The 24,309-nt window shown below is 43.0% G+C and overlaps 1 protein-coding gene across 1 annotated transcript in view; it reads left to right on the top strand.

Moving 5' to 3' along the window:
* The window catches only part of LOC133460072 (polypeptide N-acetylgalactosaminyltransferase 10-like), a 138,642-nt gene that overhangs the window by 97,141 nt on the left and 17,192 nt on the right, over positions 1-24,309 (top strand). The window contains exon 8 of the mRNA XM_061740585.1: positions 22,483-22,590. Coding sequence (XP_061596569.1) covers positions 22,483-22,590 — 108 coding nt within the window. The remainder of the gene's footprint in view (positions 1-22,482; positions 22,591-24,309) is intronic.

Below are 24,309 nucleotides of genomic sequence, written 5' to 3'. Positions count from 1 at the left end.
AGGGAGCATTTTTGATTTTGCTCTGAACATAATTTGCATGATTTTATAATAAAACAAATCATAAAATGTAATAACATGAGAATTTAGAAAAAGTGGATCTGTGTGAGCGTAGTAATCAGCCTTATTGATGATACGTATGGCTCGTTTTTGAAATGTTATTATTGAATTTAAGGTGGTTTTAAAGGTGGATCCCCACAATTCCACACAGTAAGATAAATAGGGATAATTTTAGGTGCGCCTTATAGTGCGGAAAATACGGTATACATATTTTTTACACATACTATTTTATAAGAAGCTCAGTCAGTCGAGCATTTAGCCTTCAAACAGATTCAATCATCTTAAACCAACTATACTCTGCAGGAACAGACCTTTGTCTCTCCTGACACCTCTCTGTTCATCCAGCTCTTCATTTCATACATCGCATGTTACTATTGTCTGAAAACACAAAACCCCTTTTCTGTCTTTAACTCATCCTTTCTTCTGCATCCTTTTCATAGCTTTCCTGTCTTTCTTTCATGATTTATTTTTCAACATTGCTAGCCAAGTAAAGAAATTGCCACAGATGTCATAATTGTAGTCGTAGGATTAGGTTTGATGTCTCTGTTGTGTGAGATAAACAAGTGGAAGGAAATTAAATGAGGAAAAAAGGCAGTAAAGGATGGTTGCTTGTTGTTTAAGAAACTCAATGGGGTGCTTAACGAGTATAAAAACCTCAGGGTGTAATTTTGTAAAGGTTTTTCAGGAGAAACAGTGCCGGCTTTCTCTGAAAGGGATCTGTTGTCATTTTGCAGCCCAGCACTCCCGCTCAGGTTAAACAAACTCACGATATATATCGCCTCCTTACCTCTCCACAAGCTGCTGCTTCAAATTATCTCTCCCCAGATTTCCATGCCCGTTAGGATCTCCATGCGTTCTGCCTCTTTCTACTCCGACATCAGTCTCGTGCTGATCTCCTTGATTTTTACAACTACTTGGCGTTTGAATTTTCAAACAGACACGTCTTTAAAAACACAACAGAGATGCATTTGTGCCTTGACTCTCTCTCTCTCTATGATATTATTTTTTTTGTATAGATATCTTTATTGAGGGCAATAAAAAAGGAAAAAAATAAGAATAAAAGAAAATAATTTGACCTTATTTGGGGACCTTTTTTGGATTTTTTGCCTTTATTGGACTAATGATCTGAGTCATCTACTATATTAATTAATGTGTTTACGCAGGACTTGATTATTAGGGCCCGAGCACTTGCAGTGCGAAGGCCCTATTGTATTTGCAGGAATTTTTATTAGGGTCCGAGCACTTGCAGTGCGAAGGCCCTATTGTATTTGCAGGAATTTTTATTATTATTAGGGCCCGAGCACTTGCAGTGCGAAGGCCCTATTGTATTTGCAGGAATTTTTATTATTATTATTATTAGGGCCCGAGCACCTTCAGTGCGAAGGCCCTATTGTATCTGTAGGAATTCTTCGCGTTATTATTAGGGCCCGAGCACTTGCAGTGCGAAGGCCCTATTGTAATTGCAGGAATTATTAGGGCCCGAGCACTTGCAGTGCGAAGGCCCTATTGTAATTGCAGGAATTATTCTTCTTCTTCTTCTTATTGTTCTGACAAAAGGAAGGCCTTTTTGCCCCCCTAAACGTGCCCAAAAAGTCACCAAATTTTGCATGCAAGTCAGGCCTGGCGAAAAATTTGATATTTAATGGTTTGCATTAATGGGCGTGGCAAAATGGCTCAACAGCGCCCCCTTGAAAACTTTGTGCCTCAAGCCCCACAATGCGGTTTGTCGTACATGCACGAAAATCGGTACAGACCTGTATCATGGCGCAACTTAAAGAAAAGTCTCTGGGCGTCATGTCGAGAAACCGAACAGGAAGTCGGCCATTTTGAATTAATCGTGTCATTTTGGCGAAATTTATGCCTTCCTTCGGCAGTTAATACGGCCCGAACCGTAACGTGCCCCCAAGTGTGTTATACATCAAAATGTGCGTCTCCGTCCTCCGACACCACGCATTACTTTTCTCTTTCAAAAGTGTTACCGTGGCGACGCTAGACACCAAAAAGCGTGCCCACCCTTCATCTGATTGGTTCAGACAGAAAAAACTTTACGCCTCAAGCCCCATAATACGCTTTGACGTACATGAACGAAAATCGCTACACACCTGTAGCAGTACACAACTTAAAGAAAAGTCTCTTGGCGCCATGGCCGAAACCGAACAGGAAGTCGGCCATTTTGAACATTCTGAATTAATCGCGTAATTTTGGAGCAATTTATGCCATTCCTTCGAGAATTAATACGGCCCGAACCGTAACGTGCACCCAGGTGTGTTATACATCAAAATGTGCGTCTCCATCCTGCGACTACACGCATTACTTTTCTCTTTCAAAAGTGTTACCGTGGCGACGCTAGACGCCAACAAGCGCACCCCCCCTTCATCTGATTGGTCCATATTTGATAGTTCCCCAAAAGGCACCAAATTTGGCACGCAAGCCAGGCCTGGTGATAAATTTGATATTTCATGGTTTGCATTAATGGGTGTGGCAAAATGGCTCAACAGCGCCCCCCGGAAAACTTTGTGCCTCAAGCCCCACAATACGGTTTGATGTACATGCACGAAAATCGCTACACACCTGTATCATGGCGCAACTTAAAGAAAAGTCTCTTGGAGCCATGGCCGAAACCGAACAGGAAGTCGGCCATTTTGAAATCTGATTGGTCCATATTTGATAGTTCTCCAAAAGTCACCAAATTTGGCATGCAAGACAGACTTGGCAATAAATTTGATATTTCATGGTTTGCATTAATGGGCGTGGCCTAACGGCTCAACAGCGCCCCCTAGAAAACTTTTCTCTGCCATAACTTTTGAATGGTTTGACATAGGAAGTTGTGGGTGGTGTCATGGGACTCTGTATGGAGTCCTTGAGCTTCGTTGGCCTTAATTAGCCCCGCCCCTTCTTCTGATTGGTTGTCCCGATTTTCTGCTATAACTTTTGAATGGTTTGACATAGAGAGTCGTGGGTGGTGTCATCAGATTCTTTATGGAGTCCTTGACCTTCATTGGCCTGAATTAGCCCCGCCCCTTCTTCTGATTGGTTGTCCTTTTTTTATAATAAAATCGCCGCGAGCCGCCAGTCGCTCTCGCGCTGACTCCCGCTTCCTGATTCAAACGTCTGCCGGCCCCGCCCCCTGACCAATCAGTGGCGAGTAGGGTGATAACGGCCCCGCCCCCCGACCAATCAGTGGCGAGTAGGGTGATGACGGCCCCGCCCCCCGACCAATCAGTGGCGAGTAGGGTGATGACGGCCCCGCCCCCTGACCAATCAGTGGCGAGTAGGGTGATGACGGCCCCGCCCCCCGACCAATCAGTGGCGAGTAGGGTTATGACGGCCCCGCCCCCCGAGCAATCAGTGGCGAGTAGGGTGATGACGGCCCCGCCCCCTGACCAATCAGTGGCGAGTAGGGTGATGACGGCCCCGCCCCCCGACCAATCAGTGGCGAGTAGGGTTATGACGGCCCCGCCCCCCGAGCAATCAGTGGCGAGTAGGGTGATGACGGCCCCGCCCCCTGACCAATCAGTGGCGAGTAGGGTGATGACGGCCCCGCCCCCCGACCAATCAGTGGCGAGTAGGGTGATGACGGGCCCGCCCCCTTACCAATCAGCTCCCTGTAATGTGGTGACCTCACAAATATTCCCGGCTCAGCCCGGTTACAACCTTGGCAGAATGGTTACAGAAAAAGTAATAATTAAAATAGTAGGGTTTTACTAATATTTATAACTTACAAATATTTAAAAAATTAGGAAAAAAAAGTTCCAGACATTTTATCACTATGTTGGTCTGTCCTAAGCCAGTAGGTCAAATGAAAGGAATAGCTGAGACTTAGCTCAGCCAGATTATTGCAGTCTTTGGTGCCAGAGGTCGAGAGTTCAAGCCTACCATTTTTTGTGTTTTTTTTACATCAAAATGTTCGTCTCTGTACTGTGACGACGCACATTACTTTTCTCTTTCAAAAGTGTTACCGTGGCGACGCTAGACGCCAAAAGGCGCGCCCCCCCTTCATCTGATTGGTCCATATTTGATAGTTCTCCAAAAGTCACCAAATGTTGCATGCAAGCCAGGCCTGGCGATACATTTGATATTTCATGGTTTGCATTAATGGGCGTGGCCTAACGGCTCAACAGCGCCCCCTAGAATACTTTTCTCTGCCATAACTTTTGAATGGTTTCACATAGAGAGTCGTGGGTGGTGTCATGGGACTCTGTAATGAGTCCTTAAGCTTCGTTGGCCTTAATTAGCCCCGCCCCTTCTTCTGATTGGTTGTCCCTTTTTTCTGCTATAACTTTTTAATGGTTTGACATAGAGAGTCGTGGGTGGTGTCATTTCTGATATGCTTATGGGGGGCGGTGGACGTGAGTGCGAGGGCCCGTTCATCGCTGCTTGCAGCTTTAATTATTATTATTATTATTATTATTATTATTATTATTATTCTCGCCATAAATAAATTGCCTTTTTGGAGGCCTTAAAATGCTCAAAAATTCACCAAATTTTGCACACGCTTCCAGAGTCGCGTAAAATTACGTATTTTATGGGCGACAGGCATGGGTCAAAAAGGATTCGGCTCTATAGCGCCACCTATTTTATGTTTTTGACGAGCCCCACAATATGGTTTGACTTACAGCAATGTCCTTTATGTGTCTATTATATCAGACAAAGCCCTACAAAAAAGTCTCTTGGACCCATGCTCTAAGTTACACAGGAAGTCCGGCATTTTGAACAGAAAATGTCATTTTTTATGAATTCTGATCATTTCTAGGCCTCGTACTTTAACGAACTCCTCCTAGAGATTTTATCAGATTGGTTCACAACTTGGTTTGTACAATCTAGACACATGGCCGACGCTAAATTGCGAAGCTTTTACGTTTTTAGCAGAGGGCTTGACCGTAGTGATCCGGCGAAGTTTGGGGTCATTTTTAAGGCTCGCCATGAAACACCAATTGGCTGTAATTCAGCAATACATGATTTGATGTGGTTGAAAACGTATGTGCATGATTGTAGGCTGAGCCTGAAGACATCTATGGTGGAATATTCAGGATCGGTTGTAGCGCCACCTGTTGGCACCAGGAATTGTCATGTCTTCTAGTATGCATCTGTGCTCAAAGGGAGATGAGCGGATGGATCTCAAAGTTGGTCAGATAATAGGTAAGACATTGACGATGGCTGACAGAGAAAACTGTAAGTTTTTCTCAAAGGGCGTCGCTGTTAGAGGTTGTCAAATTTCGGTGTCTCGCCATGAACATAAAAGTTGTTTTAACTTTCAAATACTTGGTCCAAATTGACCCAAAATCAATACATTTAATCAGGCTTCCATTCTGATATCCATTCTATATTTGGGACAGTTTGTCACCGACTTTATTCAAAATATGAACTCATTTTGAAATAAATCTTTACTTTGTCATGCAATGTCGAATTAACTTCTAACTTCGTAAAAATATTGTTGAAAATAATATGATTTGAGCATTGTATGTGCAAGAGGCGATTTATAATGAATGTTTTGAGTTGGATTAGAAGCATGAAGCTGTCTGCGGGCCGCGTGCGCGCAGACCGCGGGAACGCGCAGCCGCAGCTCCTGGAAGCTGCCGGGGGCGGGGCGGGGGAGGGGGGTTGTTGCAACTTGCAGCAACATGTGGAGTCACGCCGTCACGTCACGTAAGTTGTATTGTGGTTTTTTAATGCGTGTTGCAATTATTTTATTTTATTATATTATTATATTATTATTGAGTTTCCATCCGCGATCCCGATCAGGAGCGCGCGGCCGCGCGCGGCCACGCGCAGAGCCGAGAGCCAGTTTCTGCCCATTTCTGCAGCTTTGCCAAAATATGCTACCTAAAGGTTTTCCACCTTTGTAGAGCCACAACTTTACTGTGTTTTACTCCCTAAACCACTTCCTTTCACCCCCAAGTGGTCCTTGTCTCTTGCCAGGCCGTCATTGTAAATAAGAATGTTCTTAATGACCTGCCTGGTTAAATAAAGGCGAATGACTGAATGAATATCAAATAAAGCCATAGAATTGTTGTTTTTTTTCTCTTTATCGTATAATGTTCACAAAGTGTAATGCATTCATGTCATGGGTCGTGTATTTTGAAGGATCAAATAATCAACATCCCATTATCCATTTTACATCGTGCAAGAAATGATGCAAACTTTGAAAATCGCATTTTTTCGGCAGGGAGCAGAAATTGGCAGGACACCGGCTGGGACGGACCTGATGCTCTGATGCGACAGGTCTCTGCTCACACTGACTGTACGTTCATACGCGGACGTAATATGGGGAGGGGGGGGGGACATGTATCCTGCACTTTTTCAAAAGGCAGTTTTGGTCCCCTGCAGTTTTTACCGTCCAAAAACAATGTTACGCTATATTAAATGGAGACAGGTCAGCACTAGGACCAAGCGGAAAACGGCCGCTCAAGCTGAAGCCTGTTGTTTGGTCTGCCTGGGTCACGTCAGCTAGACGGATTTTAAGAATAAGAATAAGAATTACTTTATTAATCCCCAAAGGCAAATTCCTTTGTATGGCAGCTCATCTACTGTACCATTTGCAGAAGAGAAGCTCTTCTGAATATCTCTTGGATGAGTTGATTATGTTGAAATGTTAATAGATAACCCTTCTGTGGTCTTTTGGTCAAATTGACCCATATTCACTTTTCTTTTATATCAAAAATATGATTTTCATCCATATAACTGCCTCTGTTACACTCATTTCAAATAAAATTGATGATCACTACCAGAGCTGGTAGAGTAGCCAAAAATTGTACTCAAGTAAAAGTACTGTTACTTCAGAATAATATGACTCAAGTAGAAGTAAAAAGTAGTCATCCAAATAATTACTTGAGTAAAAGTAAAAAAAGTACTTGGTGAAAAAACGACTCAAGTACTGAGTAACTGTTGAGTAACGTCTGATTTATTTTTTTAACACACCCATTCAAAAAGACAAAAGTACAAAATAATCACCTTCAGGCAAATTAAAATCAATAAAATAATAAAATAAATTAAAATTAATAAAAAAATGAAAAATAGCTTAAATTAAAATAAGCGTAAAGTAAATTCAAGAACTTTAATAAATAATAAAATAACACAATAAAAAAATAAATTAAGCACCAGTAGCACAAAATTTCAAGCCTTTGTACTTTTCTTTTTCAACCAGGCAGAACTAGAACAAACATGAAATATGAAACTCTGTGTGTGTTTGAGTCTGTGTAAATGTGATAAAACATGCAAAAACAAACCTTTTTCCCAAAGAATCACTCAGTGATGTCATGAGATTGACGCGTACACGGATAAAAAGGATAAAAGAAAAGTAACAGCTCAACGTAGCCTAATGTAGCGGAGTAAGAGGAACAGTTTGTCCTTCACAAATCTACTCAAGTAAAAGTAAAAAGTACAGTTATCCAAAACTACTCCTAAAAGTACAAAATTTCCCAAAACTTACTCAAGTAAATGTAACGGAGTAAATGTAACTCGTTACTACCCACCTCTGATCACTACTTGCATTGAATTATGGATATTTTATTCAATTTCTCCTCTCCTGTGATATTCAATTTGACCCACCAACCACTGGCTGGTGCTGGGTGGTGGTCCAAACATTTTAAATGATTTCATTTCATTTTCACATATACCCGTCTGTGATAATCCATCAATTTATATGCCTCTGAGTTTAACTATAGTCAAAAAAATTCAGAATTTCGGCTTATCTTTATCCATCTCAAAAATGAGCTATGATTTTATGTAAATGAGGTCTATTGACCATTCATTCCAAAAATAAGTGTAAAATTGGTGGTAATGAGTTGGAGTGAAGTTGACTAACAAGGTGAAACACAGAATTGGGTGATAATTAAAGCTACATGCTTTACAACCAGTAAAACCACAAAGGGAACAGTAAACTTAAAAGTAACAATAGAAAACTAGAAGAACTACTAGAAAACACAGTGAACTGAAAGAGTTTGAGTTTTCTTTTTTTTTTTTTTTTTACCTTGTCTGCACACATATTAATGATTGAAACAAGAGGAAAATTGGTTCAAAACAAGCCGGCAATGGCACAGTGTCTGCCCGGCTTTAAACAGAACCGCAGCCAGTACTCGAGTTGTAAAAAAAAATCAGGGGGGATGGTGGATTTTATCATATGGGGACAGATAATTTGTTCTGATTACAAATATTATAATATATTACAAATAATAGCAGTGACCAAAACACCTGCAGAAATACTGCAGGAATGACATAGCAGCAGTTAAATGCAGCCTTCTGTAAGATTTAAATATCCACTGGGCTTACATCAAATACATCAAAACACAACAATAAAAACAGTTTTCTGAACTTATCAATATGACTCTGTCCTTCACAGGATAAGTAAAATGGATCACTGCAAAAACTCTAAATCTTAACAAGAATATTTGTCTTATTTCTAGTTAAAATGTCTCATTTTAGTAAAAAAAACCTCATTACACTTAAAACAAGACTCATCACTGGAAAAAAAAACACCATTTTCATCTGTTTCACCTGTTCACCTGTTTTCACTTAAAATAAGTAGAAAAATCTGCCAGTGGAACAAGATTTTTTTGCTTGTAATGAGAAGATAAATCTTGTTTAATTTTTTTTTTTTTTTACATTTATCGTATTTTTAATATTCTCTTTTTGGGGGGGGCTGGAAGGAGGGGCGTTGGCCATGAGTGCGAGGGCCCGTTCATCGCTGCTTGCAGCTTTAATTCTTCTTCTTCTTCTTCTTCTTCTTATTGTTCTGACAAAAGGAAGGCCTTTTTGCCCCCCTAAACGTGCCCAAAAAGTCACCAAATTTTGCATGCAAGCCAGGTCTGGCGAAAAATTTGATATTTAATGGTTTGCATTAATGGGCGTGGCAAAATGGCTCAACAGCGCCCCCTTGAAAACTTTGTGCCTCAAGCCCCACAATGCGGTTTGTCGTACATGCACGAAAATCGGTACACACCTGTATCAGTACACAACTTAAAGAAAAGTCTCTGGGCATCATGTCGAGAAACCGAACAGGAAGTCGGACATTTTGAATTAATCGCGTCATTTTGGCGAAATTTATGCCTTCCTTCGGCAGTTAATACGGCCCGAACCGTAACGTGCACCAAGGTGTGTTATACATCAAAATGTGCGTCTCCATCCTGCGACTACGCGCATTACTTTTCTCTTTCAAAAGCGTTACCGTGGCGACGCTAGACGCCAAAAAGTGCGCCCACCCTTCATCTGATCGGTTCAGATAGAAAAAACTTTGCGCCTCAAGCCCCACAATACGGTTTGACGTACATGAACAAAAATCGGTACACACCTGTATCATATCACAACTTAAAGAAAAGTCTCTTGGCGCCATGGCCGAAACCGAACAGGAAGTCGGCCATTTTGAACATTCTGAATTAATCGCATAATTTTGGAGCAATATATGCCATTCCTTCGAGAATTAATATGGCCCGAACCGTATCGATAACCCAGATGTGTTATACATCAAAATGTGCGTCTCCATCCTGCGACTACGCGCATTACTTTTCTCTTTCAAAAGTGTTACCGTGGCGACGCTAGACGCCAAAAGGCGCGGCCCCCCTTCATCTGATTGGTCCATTTTTGATAGTTCCCCAAAAGTCACCAAATTTTGCATGCAAGGCAGGCCTGGCGATAAATTTGATATTTCATGGTTTGTATTAATGGGCGTGGCAAAATGGCTCAACAGCGCCCCCCGGAAAACTTTGTGCCTCAAGCCCCACAATACGGTTTGATGTACATGCACGAAAATCGGTACACACCTGTATCATGTCGCAACTTAAAGAAAAGTCTCTTGGAGCCATGGCCGAAACCGAACAGGAAGTCGGCCATTTTGAAATCTGATTGGTCCATATTTGATAGTTCCCCAAAAGTCACCAAATTTTGCATGCAAGACAGACTTGGCGATAAATTTGATATTTCATGGTTTGCATTAATGGGCGTGGCCTAACGGCTCAACAGCGCCCCCTAGAATACTTTTTTCTGCCATAACTTTTGAATGGTTTGACATAGGAAGTTGTGGGTGGTGTCATGGGACTCTGTAATGAGTCCTTAAGCTTCGTTGGCCTTAATTAGCCCCGCCCCTTCTTCTGATTGGTTGTCCCGATTTTCTGCTATAACTTTTGAATGGTTTGACATAGAGAGTCGTGGGTGGTGTCATCAGACTCTGTATGGAGTCCTTGACCTTCATTGGCCTGAATTTGCCCTGCCCCTTCTTCTGATTGGTTGTTCCTTTTTTCTGCTATAACTTTTGAATGGTTTGACATAGAGAGTCGTGGGTGGTGTCATTTCTGATATGCTTATGGGGGGCGGTGGACGTGAGTGCGAGGGCCCGTTCATCGCTGCTTGCAGCTTTAATTAGGGCCCGAGCACTTGCAGTGCGAAGGCCCTATTGTATTTGCAGGAATTTTTATTATTAGGGCCCGAGCACTTGCAGTGCGAAGGCCCTATTGTATTTGCAGGAATTTTTATTATTATTAATATTATTATTATTTTTCTTCTGACAAAGTGATGGCCTTTTTGCCCCCCTTAACATGCCCAAAAAGTCACCAAATTTTGCACCCAAGTCAGGCCTGGCGAAAAATTTGATATTTAATGGTTTGCATTAATGGGCATGGCAAAATGGCTCAACAGCGCCCCCTTGAAAACTTTGTGCCTCTAGCCCCACGATACGGTTTGACGTACATGCACGAAAATCGGTACACACCTGTATCATGTGGCAACTTAAAGAAAAGTCTCTTGGGGTCATGCCCGAAACCGAACAGGAAGTCGGCCATTTTGAATTAGTTGTGTCATTTTGGCGAAATTTATGCCATTCATTCGAAAGTTAATTCAGCCCGAACCGCAACGTTCCCCCAAGTGTGTTATACATCAAAATGTGCGTCTCCATCCTGCGAAAACACGCATTACTTTTCTCTTTCAAAAGCGTTACCGTGGCGGCGCTAGACGCCAAAAAGCGTGCCCACCCTTCATCTGATTGGTTCGACAGAAAAAACTTTGTGCCTCAAGCCCCATAATACGGTTTGACGTACATCAACGAAAATCGGTACACACCTGTATCATGTTGCAACTAAAAGAAAAGTCTCTTGGCGCCATGGCCGAAACCTAACAGGAAGTCGGCCATTTTGAACATTCTGAATTAATCGCGTAATTTTGGAGCAATATATGCCATTCCTTCGAGAATCAATTCAGCCCGAACCGTATCGTGAACCCAGATGTGTTATACATCAAAATGTGCGTCTCTATCCTGCGACTACACGCATTACTTTTCTCTTTCAAAAGTGTTACCGTGGCGATGCTAGACGCCAACAAGCGCACCCCCCCTTCATCTGATTGGTCCATATTTGATAGTTCCCCAAAAGGCACCAAATTTGGCATGTAAGACAGGCCTGGCGATAAATTTGATATTTCATGGTTTGCATTAATGGGCGTGGCAAAATGGCTCAACAGCGCCCCCTTGAAAACTTTGTGCCTCAAGCCCCACGATACGGTTTGACGTACATGCACGAAAATCGGTACACACCTGTATCATGTGGCAACTTAAAGAAAAGTCTCTTGGCGTCATGCCCGAAACCGAACAGGATGTCGGCCATTTTGAATAAATTGTGTCATTTTGGCAAAATTTATGCCATTCCTTCGGCAATTAATTCAGCCCGAACCGTAACGTCCACCCAGGTGTGTTATACATCAAAATGTGCGTCTACATCCTGCGACTACACGCATTACTTTTCTCTTTCAAAAGTGTTACCGTGGCGACGCTAGACGCCAAAAGGCGCGCCCCCCTCCTTCATGTGATTGGTCCATATTTGATAGTTCTCCAAAAGTCACAAAATTTTGCATGCAAGCCAGACTTGGCGATAAATTTGATATTTCATGGTTTGCATTAATGGGCGTGGCCTAACGGCTCAACAGCGCCCCCTAGAATACTTTTATCTGCCATAACTTTTGAATGGTTTGACATAGGAAGTTGTGGGTGGTGTCATGGGACTCTGTAATGAGTCCTTAAGCTTCGTTGGCCTTAATTAGCCCCGCCCCTTCTTCTGATTGGTTGTCCCGATTTTCTGCTATAACATTGGAATGGTTTGACATAGAGAGTCCTGGGTGTTGTCATGGGACTCTGTAATGAGTCATTGACCTTCATTGGCCAGAATTAGCCCCGCCCCTTCTTCTGATTGGTTGTCCCTTTTTTCTGCTATAACTTTTGAATGGTTTGACATAGGAAGTCGTGGGTGGTGTCATGGGACTCTGTAATGAGTTCTTAAGCTTCGTTGGCCTTAATTAGCCCCGCCCCTTCTTCTGATTGGTTGTCCCTTTTTTCTGCTATAACTTTTGAATGGTTTGACATAGGAAGTCGTGGGTGGTGTCTTTTCTGATATGCTTATGGGGGGCGGTGGCCGTGAGTGCGAGGGCCCGTTCATCGCTGCTTGCAGCTTTAATTATTATTATTATTTTTTTTTTTTTTCTTCTGACAAAGTGATGGCCTTTTTGCCCCCCTTAACATGCCCAAAAAGTCACCAAATTTTGCACCCAAGTCAGGCCTGGCGAAAAATTTGATATTTAATGGTTTGCATTAATGGGCGTGGTAAAATGGCTCAACAGCGCCCCCTTGAAAACTTTGTGCCTCAAGCCCCACGATACGGTTTGACGTACATGCACGAAAATCGGTACACACCTGTATCAGTACACAACTTAAAGAAAAGTCTCTTGGCAACATGGCCGAAAACCGAACAGGAAGTCGGCCATTTTGAATTAATCGTGTCACTTTGGCGCAATTTATGCCATTCCTTCGGCAGTTAATTCAGCCCGAACCGTAACGTGAACCCAGCTGTGTTATACATCAAAATGTGCGTCTCTATCCTGCGACTACACGCATTACTTTTCTCTTTCAGAAGTGTTACCGTGGCGACGCTAGACGCCAACAAGCGCACCCCCCCTTCATCTGATTGGTCCATATTTGATAGTTCCCCAAAAGGCACCAAATTTTGCATGCAAGCCAGGCCTGGCGATAAATTTGATATTTCATGGTTTGCATTAATGGGCGTGGCAAAATGGCTCAACAGCGCCCCCCGGAAAACTTTGTGCCTCAAGCCCCACAATACGGTTTGACGTACATGCACGAAAATCGCTACACACATGTATCATGGCACAACTTAAAGAAAAGTCTCTTGCAGCCATGGCCGAAACCGAACAGGATGTCGGCCATTTTGAATAAATTTTGTCATTTTGGCGAAATTTATGCCATTCCTTCGGCAGTTAATTCAGCCCGAACCGTATTGTGCACCCAGGTGTGTTATACATCAAAATGTGCGTCTACATCCTGCGACACCACGCATTACTTTTCTCTTTCAAAAGTGTTACCGTGGCGACGCTAGACGCCAAAAGGCGCGCTCCCCTTCATGTGATTGGTCCATATTTGATAGTTCTCCAAAAGTCACCAAATTTTGCATGCAAGCCAGGCCTGGCAATACATTTGATATTTCATGGTTTGCATTAATGGGCGTGGCCTAACGGCTCAACAGCGCCCCCTAGAATACTTTTATCTGCCATAACTTTTGAATGGTTTGACATAGGAAGTTGTGGGTGGTGTCATGGGACTCTGTAATGAGTCCTTAAGCTTAGTTGGCCTTAATTAGCCCCGCCCCCTCTTCTGATTGGTTGTCCCGATTTTCTGCTATAACTTTGGAATGATTTGACATAGAGAGTCGTGGGTGGTGTCATCAGATTATGTATGGAGTCCTTGACCTTCATTGACCTGAATTAGCCCCGCCCCTTCTTCTGATTGGTTGTCCCTTTTTTCTGCTATAACTTTTGAATGTTTTGACATAGGAAGTCGTGGGTGGTGTCTTTTCTGATATGCTTATGGGGGGCGGTGGCCGTGAGTGCGAGGGCCCGTTCATCGCTGCTTGCAGCTTTAATTATTATTATTATTATTTTTCTGACGAAAGGAGGGCCTTTTTGCCCCCCTAAACGTGCCCAAAAAGTCACCAAATTTTGCATGCAAGTCAGGCCTGGCGAAAAATTTTATATTTAATGGTTTGCATTAATGGGCGTGGCAAAATGGCTCAACAGCGCCCCCTTGAAAACTTTGTGCCTCAAGCCCCACGATACGTTTTGACGTACATGCACGAAAATCGGTACACACCTGTATCATGGCCCAACTTAAAGAAAAGTCTCTGGGCGTCAAGTCGAGAAACCGAACAGGAAGTCGGCCATTTTGAATTAATCGTGTCATTTTGGCAAAATTTATGCCTTCCTTCGGCAGTTAATACGGCCCGAACCGTAACGTGCACCCAGGTGTGTTATACATCAAAATGTGCGTCTCCATCCTCCGACACCACGCATTACTTTTCTCTTTCAAAAGTGTTACCGTGGCGACGCTAGACGCCGAAAAGCGCGCCCACCCTTCATCTGATTGGTTCAGACAGAAAAAACTTTGCGCCTCAAGCCCCACAATACGGTTTGACGTACATGAACGAAAATCGCTACACACCTGTATCATGTCACTACTTAAAGAAAAGTCTCTTGGCGCCATGGCCGAAACAGAACAGGAAGTCGGCCATTTTGAACATTCTGAATTAATCGCGTAATTTTGGAGCAATATATGCCATTCCTTCGAGATTTAATACGGCCCAAACCGTATCGTGCACCCAGATGTGTTATACATCAAAATGTGCGTCTCCATCCTGCGACTACACGCATTACTTTTCTCTTTCAAAAGTGTTACCGTGGCGACGCTGGACGCCCACAAGCGCACCCCCCCTTCATCTGATTGGTCCATATTTGATAGTTCCCCAAAAGGCACCAAATTTGGCATGCAAGCCAGGCCTGGCGGTAAATTTGATATTTTATGGTTTACATTAATGGGCGTGGCAAAATGGCTCAACAGCGCCCCCCGGAAAACTTTGTGCCTCAAGCCCCACGATACGGTTTGACGTACATGCACGAAAATCGCTACACACCTGTATCATGGCACAACTTCAAGAAAAGTCTCTTGGAGCCATGGCCGAAACCGAACAGGAAGTCGGCCATTTTGAAATAATTTTGTAATTTTGGCGCAATTTATGCCATTCCTTCGGCAATTAATACGGCCCGAACCGTAATGTGCACCCAGGTGTGTTATACATCAAAATGTGCGTCTCCATCCTGGGACTACACGCATTACTTTTCTCTTTCAAAAGTGTTACCGTGGCGACGCTAGACGCCAAAAGGCGTGCCCCCCCTTCATCTGATTGGTCCATATTTGATAGTTCTCCAAAAGTAATCAAATTTTGCATGCAAGTCAGACTTGGCGATACATTTGATATTTCATGGTTTGCATTAATGGGCGTGGCCTAACGGCTCAACAGCGCCCCCTAGAATACTTTTATCTGCCATAACTTTTGAATGGTTTGACATGGGAAGTTGTGGGTGGTGTCATGGGACTCAGTAATGAGTCCTTAAGCTTCGTTGGCCTTAATTAGCCCCGCCCCTTCTTCTGATTGGTTGTCCCTTTTTTCTGCTATAACTTTTTAATGGTTTGACTCCCGCTTCCTGATTCAAACGTCTGCCGGCCCCGCCCCCCGACCAATCAGTGGCGAGTAGGGTGATGACGGCCCCGCCCCCCGACCAATCAGTGGCGAGTAGGGTGATGACGGCCCCGCCCCCCGACCAATCAGCTGTTGTAATGTGGTGACGTTAGAAACAGTCCCGTGCTCAGCCCGGTTACAACCTCGGTAGAATGGTTACAGAAAAAGTAATAATAAAATAGTAGTGTTTTACTAATATTTATACCTTACAAATATTTAAAAAATTAGGAAAAAAAAGTTCTAGACATAATATCGCTATCTTGGACTATCCTAAGCCAGTAAGTCAAAGTGATGTATCAGCTGAGATATAGCTCAACTAGATCATTGCGGTCTTTGGTGCCGGTGGTTGGGAGTTCGAGACTGGCAGGATGTTGAAATTTTTGTAAGCAAATTTTGTGTTTTTTTTTACATCAAGATGTGCGTCTCTTTCCTGCGACGACGCACATTACTTTTCTCTTTCAAAAGTGTTACCGTGGCGACGCTAGACGTGAAAAAGCGCTCGTCCCCTTCATCTGATTGGTCCATATTTGATAGTTCTCCAAAAGTAATCAAATTTTGCATGCAAGTCAGACTTGGCGATACATTTGATATTTCATGGTTTGCATTAATGGGCGTGGCCTAACGGCTCAACAGCGCCCCCTAGAATACTTTTATCTGCCATAACTTTTGAATGGTTTGACATAGGAAGTTGTGGGTGGTGTCATGGGACTCAGTAATGAGTCCTTAAGCTTCGTTGGCCTTAATTAGCCCCGCCCCTTCTTCTGATTGGTTGTCCCTTTTTTCTGCTATAACTTTTTAATGGTTTGACTCCCGCTTCCTGATTCAAACGTCTGCCGGCCCCGCCCCCCGACCAATCAGTGGCGAGTAGGGTGATGACGGCCCCGCCCCCCGACCAATCAGTGGCGAGTAGGGTGATGACGGCCCCGCCCCCCGACCAATCAGCTGTTGTAATGTGGTGACGTTAGAAATAGTCCCGTGCTCAGCCCGGTTAGAACCTCGGTGGAATGGTTACAGAAAAAGTAATAATAAAATAGTAGTGTTTTACTAATATTTATACCTTACAAATATTTAAAAAATTAGGAAAAAAAAGTTCCAGACATTATATCGCTATCTTGGTCTGTCCTAAGCCAGTAAGTCAAAGTGAGGTATAAGCTGAGATATAGCTCAACCAGATCATTGCGATCTTTGGTGCCGGTGGTTGGGAGTTCGAGCCTGGCAGGATGTTGAAATTTTTGTAAGCAAATTTTGTGTTTTTTTTACATCAAGATGTGCGTCTCTTTCCTGCGACGACGCACATTACTTTTCTCTTTCAAAAGTGTTACCGTGGCGACGCTAGACGTGAAAAAGCGCTCGTCCCCTTCATCTGATTGGTCCATATTTGATAGTTCTCCAAAAGTCACCAAATTTTGCATGCAAGCCAGGCCTGGTGATACATTTGATATTTAATGGTTTGCATTAATGGGCGTGGCCTAACGGCTCAACAGCGCCCCCTAGAATACTTTTCTCTGCCATAACTTTTGAATGGTTTGACATAGGAAGTTGTGGGTGGTGTCATGGGACTCTGTAATGAGTCCTTGACCTTCATTGGCCTGAACTAGCCCCGCCCCTTCCTCTGATTGGTTGTTCCTTTTTTCTGCTATAACTTTTGAATGGGTTGACATAGAGAGTCGTGGGTGGAGTCATTTTTGATATGCTTATGGGGGGCGGTGGACGTGAGTGCGAGGGCCCGTTCATCGCTGCTTGCAGCTTTAATTATTTTTTTTTTTCTTCTGACAAAGTGATGGCCTTTTTGCCCCCCTTAACATGCCCAAAAAGTCACCAAATTTTGCACCCAAGTCAGGCGTGGCGAAAAATTTGATATTTAATGGTTTGCATTAATGGGCGTGGTAAAATGGCTCAACAGCGCCCCCTTGAAAACTTTGTGCCTCAAGCCCCACGATACGGTTTGACGTACACGCACGAAAATCGGTACACACCTGTATCATGGGACAACTTAAAGAAAAGTCTCTTGGCGTCATGCCCGAAACTGAACAGGAAGTCGGCCATTTTTAATTAATCGTGTCACTTTGGCGCAATTTATGCCATTCCTTCGAGAGTTAATTCAGCCCGAACCGTAACGTGCACCCAGGTGTGTTATACATCAAAATGTGCGTCTCCATCCTGCGACTACACGCATTACTTTTCTCTTTCAAAAGTGTTACCGTGGCGACGCTAGACGCCAACAAGCACACCCCCCCTTCATCTGATTGGTCCATATTTGATAGTTCCCCAAAAGGCACCAAATTTGGCATGCAAGCCAGGCCTGGCGATAAATTTGATATTTCATGGTTTGCATTAATGGGCGTGGCAAAATGGCTCAACAGCGCCCCCCGGAAAACTTTGTGCCTCAAGCCCCACAATACGGTTTGACGTACATGCACGAAAATCGCTACACACCTGTATCATGGCACAACTTAAAGAAAAGTCTCTTGGAGCCATGGCCGAAACCGAACAGGATGTCGGCCATTTTGAATAAATTGTGTCATTTTGGCGAAATTTATGCCATTCCTTCGGCAGTTAATTCAGCCCGAACCGTAACGTGCACCCAGGTGTGTTATACATCAAAATGTGCGTCTACATCCTGCGACACCACGCATTACTTTTCTCTTTCAAAACTGTAACCGTGGCGACGCTAGACGCCAAAAGACGCGACCCCCCTTCATGTGATTGGTCCATATTTGATAGTTCTCCAAAAGTCACCAAATTTTGCATGCAAGCCAGGCCTGGCGATAAATTTGATATTTCATGGTTTGCATTAATGGGCGTGGCCTAACGGCTCAACAGCGCCCCCTAGAATACCTTTATCTGCCATAACTTTTGAATGGTTTGACATAGGAAGTCGTGGGTGGTGTCATGGGACTCTGTAATGAGTCCTTGACCTTCTTTGGCCTGAATTAGCCCCGCCCCTTCTTCTGATTCGTTGCCCCGATTTTCTGCTATAACTTTTGAATGGTTTGACATAGAGAGTCGTTGGTGGTGTCATCAGATTCTGTATGGAGTCCTTGACCTTCATTGGCCTGAATTAGCCCCGCCCATTCTTATGATTGGTTGTCCCTTTTTTCTGCTATAACTTCTGAATGGTTTGACATAGGAAGTTGTGGGTGGTGTCGTTTCTGTTATGCTTAAGGGGGGCGGTGGCTGTGAGTGCGAGGGCCCGTTCATCGCTGCTTGCAGCTTTAATTATTATTATTTTTTTTTTTCTTCTGACAAAGTGATGGCCTTTTTGCCCCCCTTAACATGCCCAAAAAGTCACCAAATTTTGCACCCAAGTCAGGCCTGGCGAAAAATTTGATATTTCATGGTTTGCATTAATGGGCGTGGTAAAATGGCTCAACAGCGCCCCCTTGAAATCTTTGTGCCTCAAGCCCCACGATACGGTTTGACGTACATGCACGAAAATCGGTACACACGTGTATCATGGGACAACTTAAAGAAAAGTCTCTTGGCGTCATGCCTGAAACCGAACAGGAAGTCGGCCATTTTGAATTAATCGTGTCACTTTGGCGCAATTTATGCCATTCCTTCGAGAGTTAATTCAGCCCGAACCGTATCGTGAACCCAGGTGTGTTATACATCAAAATGTGCGTCTCCATCCTGCGACTACACGCATTACTTTTCTCTTTCAAAAGTGTTACCGTGGCGACGCTAGACGCCAACAAGCGCACCCCCCCTTCATCTGATTGGTCCATATTTGATAGTTCCCCAAAAGGAACCAAATTTGGCATGCATGCCAGGCCTGGCGATAAATTTGATATTTAATGGTTTGCATTAATGGGCGTGGCAAAATGGCTCAACAGCGCCCCCCGGAAAACTTTGTGCCTCAAGCCCCACAATACGGTTTGACGTACATGCACGAAAATCGCTACACACCTGTATCATGGCACAACTTAAAGAAAAGTCTCTTGGAGCCATGGCCGAAACCGAACAGGATGTCGGCCATTTTGAATAAATTGTGTCATTTTGGCGAAATTTATGCCATTCCTTCGGCAGTTAATTCAGCCCGAACCGTAACGTGCACCCAGGTGTGTTATACATCAAAATGTGCGTCTACATCCTGCGACACCACGCATTACTTTTCTCTTTCAGAAGTGTTACCGTGGCGACGCTAGACGCCAAAAGGCGCGCCCGCCCTTCATGTGATTGGTCCATATTTGATAGTTCTCCAAAAGTCACCAAATTTTGCATGCAAGCCAGACTTGGCGATAAATTTGATATTTCATGGTTTGCATTAATGGGCGTGGCCTAACGGCTCAACAGCGCCCCCTAGAATACTTTTATCTGCCATAACTTTTGAATGGTTTGACATAGGAAGTTGTGGGTGGTGTCATGGGACTCTGTAATGAGTCCTTAAGCTTCGTTGGCCTTAATTAGCCCCGCCCCTTCTTCTGATTGGTTGTCCCGATTTTCTGCTATAACTTTGGAATGGTTTGACATAGGGAGTCGTGGGTGGGGTCATCAGATTCTTTATGGAGTCCTTTACCTTCATTGGCCTAAATTAGCCCCGCCCCTTCTTCTGATTGGTTGTCCCTTTTTTCTGCTATAACTTTTGAATAGTTTGACATAGGAAGTCTTGGGTGGTGTCATGGGACTCTGTAATGAGTTCTTAAGCTTCGTTGGCCTTAATTAGCCCCGCCCCTTCTTCTGATTGGTTGTCCCGATTTTCTGCTATAACTTTGGAATGGTTTGACATAGGGAGTCGTGGGTGGGGTCATCAGATTCTTTATGGAGTCCTTGACCTTCATTGGCCTAAATTAGCCCCGCCCCTTCTTCTGATTGGTTGTCCCTTTTTTCTGCTATAACTTTTGAATAGTGTGACATAGGAAGTCTTGGGTGGTGTCATGGGACTCTGTAATGAGTTCTTAAGCTTCGTTGGCCTTAATTAGCCCCGCCCCTTCTTCTGATTGGTTGTCCCGATTTTCTGCTATAACTTTGGAATGGTTTGACATAGGAAGTCGTGGGTGGTGTCTTTTCTGATATGCTTATGGGGGGCGGTGGCCGTGAGTGCGAGGGCCCGTTCATCGCTGCTTGCAGCTTTAATTATTATTATTATTATTTTTTTTTTTCTTCTGACAAAGTGATGGCCTTTTTGCCCCCCTTAACATGCCCAAAAAGTCACCAAATTTTGCACCCAAGTCAGGCGTGGCGAAAAATTTGATATTTAATGGTTTGCATTAATGTGCGTGGTAAAATGGCTCAACAGCGCCCCCTTGAAAACTTTGTGCCTCAAGCCCCACGATACGGTTTGACGTACACGCACGAAAATCGGTACACACCTGTATCATGGGACAACTTAAAGAAAAGTCTCTTGGCGTCATGCCCGAAACTGAACAGGAAGTCGGCCATTTTGAATTAATCGTGTCACTTTGGCGCAATTTATGCCATTCCTTCGAGAGTTAATTCAGCCCGAACCGTATCGTGAACCCAGGTGTGTTATACATCAAAATGTGCGTCTCCATCCTGCGACTACACGCATTACTTTTCTATTTCAAAAGTGTTACCGTGGCGACGCTAGACGCCAACAAGCACACCCCCCCTTCATCTGATTGGTCCATATTTGATAGTTCCCCAAAAGGCACCAAATTTGGCATGCAAGCCAGGCCTGGCGATGAATTTGATATTTCATGGTTTGCATTAATGGGCGTGGCAAAATGGCTCAACAGCGCCCCCCGGAAAACTTTGTGCCTCAAGCCCCACAATACGGTTTGACGTACATGCACGAAAATCGCTACACACCTGTATCATGGCACAACTTAAAGAAAAGTCTCTTGGAGCCATGGCCGAAACCAAACAGGATGTCGGCCATTTTGAATAAATTGTGTCATTTTGGCGAAATTTATGCCAATCCTTCGGCAGTTAATTCAGCCCGAACCGTAACGTGCACCCAGGTGTGTTATACATCAAAATGTGCGTCTACATCCTGCGACACCACGCATTACTTTTCTCTTTCAAAACTGTAACCGTGGCGACGCTAGACGCCAAAAGGCGCGACCCCCCTTCATGTGATAGGTCCATATTTGATAGTTCTCCAAAAGTCACCAAATTTTGCATGCAAGCCAGGCCTGGCGATAAATTTGATATTTCATGGTTTGCATTAATGGGCGTGGCCTAACGGCTCAACAGCGCCCCCTAGAATACCTTTATCTGCCATAACTTTTGAATGGTTTGACATAGGAAGTCGTGGGTGGTGTCATGGGACTCTGTAATGAGTCCTTGCCCTTCTTTGGCCTGAATTAGCCCCGCCCCTTCTTCTGATTCGTTGCCCCGATTTTCTGCTATAACTTTTGAATGGTTTGACATAGAGAGTCGTTGGTGGTGTCATCAGATTCTGTATGGAGTCCTTGACCTTCATTGGCCTGAATTAGCCCCGCCCATTCTTATGATTGGTTGTCCCTTTTTTCTGCTATAACTTCTGAATGGTTTGACATAGGAAGTCGTGGGTGGTGTCGTTTCTGTTATGCTTAAGGGGGGCGGTGGCTGTGAGTGCGAGGGCCCGTTCATCGCTGCTTGCAGCTTTAATTTAATTTATTATTCATTTGTTCCAGTATTGATAGACATATGTGAGAAGAAGTTAAATGATCTTGAATGATGTAATCTATTGACCATATGAGGGAGGGAAGGGGAGAGGAGTGTGTTGTTGTATTTATTTATATTTACTTTTTTTTTTTCTTCTTATTTTTTTCTCCTATTATTATTATTATTTATTTATTTTGGTTTAATTAATTTTATGAAAAGTAAAAAAAAAAAAAAAAAGGGGGGGGGGGGATATTGATAATTATATTGTTATTGTAAATCTTATTTTTTTTCTCTGTCTGATATTATGACCCTGTAGGTGTGGATGTGCGGTGGTCGGATGGAAGACATACCTTGCTCCAGGGTAGGGCACATCTACCGGAAGTATGTCCCGTATAAGGTTCCTGGTGGGATCAGCTTGGCGAAGGTAATGCTGCACACTGTGTGCCTGCAAGGCTTATGACAAAATGCAATGTAGGAGATCAGTCATGGGTGTTCTGTAAACTGTGAGGGTATAATACAGCAGTTCAGTGTCAGTGGAGCTGTTATATCACTTCTGATTCTGAGTCACAGCAGAGAAACAGTAGCTTGCATGTTTAGAATGACTAGCAATGACGTTTAGAAAAAAACAGGGAAAAGTGTCTTTAATGTACAGCACCCAGTACTGGAGTTGAGGGGGGATGAGGGGGGATGGCATCCCCCCCTGAAATAAAAACGGTCCAAATCATCCCCCCTGTAAAACTGCCATCCCCCCTTTCCATCCCTTATGTCATTTCATCAATGAATGTGGTTTTACTGCTATTTCAACATTTAGAGTCATCACCAGAAAAATAACTTATTTGACAATTTTCACCTGTTTCAAGTAAATTTTAAATTAGTAGGAAAATCTGCCAGTGGGACAAGATTTATCTTCTTATTACAAGCAAAAAAACCTTGTTGCACTGGCAGATTTTTCTACTTATTTCAAGTGAAAATCTACTTGAAACAGGTGAAAATTGTTGTTTTTTCCAGGGATGAGTCTTGTTTTAAGTGTAATGAGATTTTTTTTACTAAAATGAGACATTTTAACTAGAAATAAGACAAAGATTCTTGTTAAGATTGTGAGTTTTTGCAGTGATCCATGTTACTTATCCTGTGAAGGACAGAGTCATATTGATAAGTTCAGAAAAGTGTTTTTTATTGTTGTGTTTTGATGTATTTGATGTAAGCCCAGTGGATATTTAAAGCTTACAGAAGGCTGCATTTAACTGCTGCTTTGTCATTCCTGCAGTATTTCTGCAGGTGTTTTGGTCAGTACTATTATTTGTAATATATTATACTATTTGTAATCAGAACAAATTATCTGTGCCCATATGATAAAATCCACCATCCCCCCTGAATTCCTTTTACAACTCGATTACTGACAGCACCATATATAAAAAGTTATATAAAATGTTGTTGTGGAAGAATAGCATACTGGGTCCTTTTATTGTTTGGTCTTTAAACAAACGGAGCAACAGTTTGAGCCAGTAATAAGTCGGACGCCTTCCAGGTGAGAGTTGGACTCTGCTGGGCTGCCCTTTGTCACAGACTTTGTTCATATTTTTATGGACAGGATTTCTTGGCATCGCCGAGGTGCTGAGGGGGTTTGTTTGTTTATTTATTTGAAAGGGACAGTGCACATCATATAAAATGTCAGACTTAGTCAAGAAAGGCTAGTTTTCATCAGCAGTCCCTCAACAAGCATTTAGAAAAAACTTATGGAACAGTACATGTTAAAAGCGATCACCAACTAAAACATGTACAGGACTGTCTCAGAAAATTAGAATATTGTGATAAAGTTCTTTATTTTCTGTAATGCAATTTAAAAAAAAAAAATGTGTTACATTCTGGATTCATTACAAATCAACTGAAATATTGCAAGCCTTTTATTATTTTAATATTGCTGATTATGGCTTGCAGTTTAAGATTAAGATTCCCAGAATATTCTAACTTTTTGAGATAGGATATTTGAGTTTTCTTAAGCTACAGAAAAATAAATAAAATACAGCAAAAAAAAAACCAAAACAATAAGAGCGCATATAGTCAGCAAAGACCCAAACAGGATCAGTAACTCCAATTTGATTACCGGTACTGAGGAGCCGTGATTATAGATTATTGGAGAAAG

The sequence above is a fragment of the Cololabis saira genome, chromosome 14, assembly GCF_033807715.1.
Source record: "Cololabis saira isolate AMF1-May2022 chromosome 14, fColSai1.1, whole genome shotgun sequence".
Lineage (NCBI taxonomy): Eukaryota > Metazoa > Chordata > Actinopteri > Beloniformes > Belonidae > Cololabis > Cololabis saira.
The sequence above is the reverse complement of the archived record's forward strand: the minus strand, read 5'-3'. Positions and strand labels throughout refer to the sequence as shown.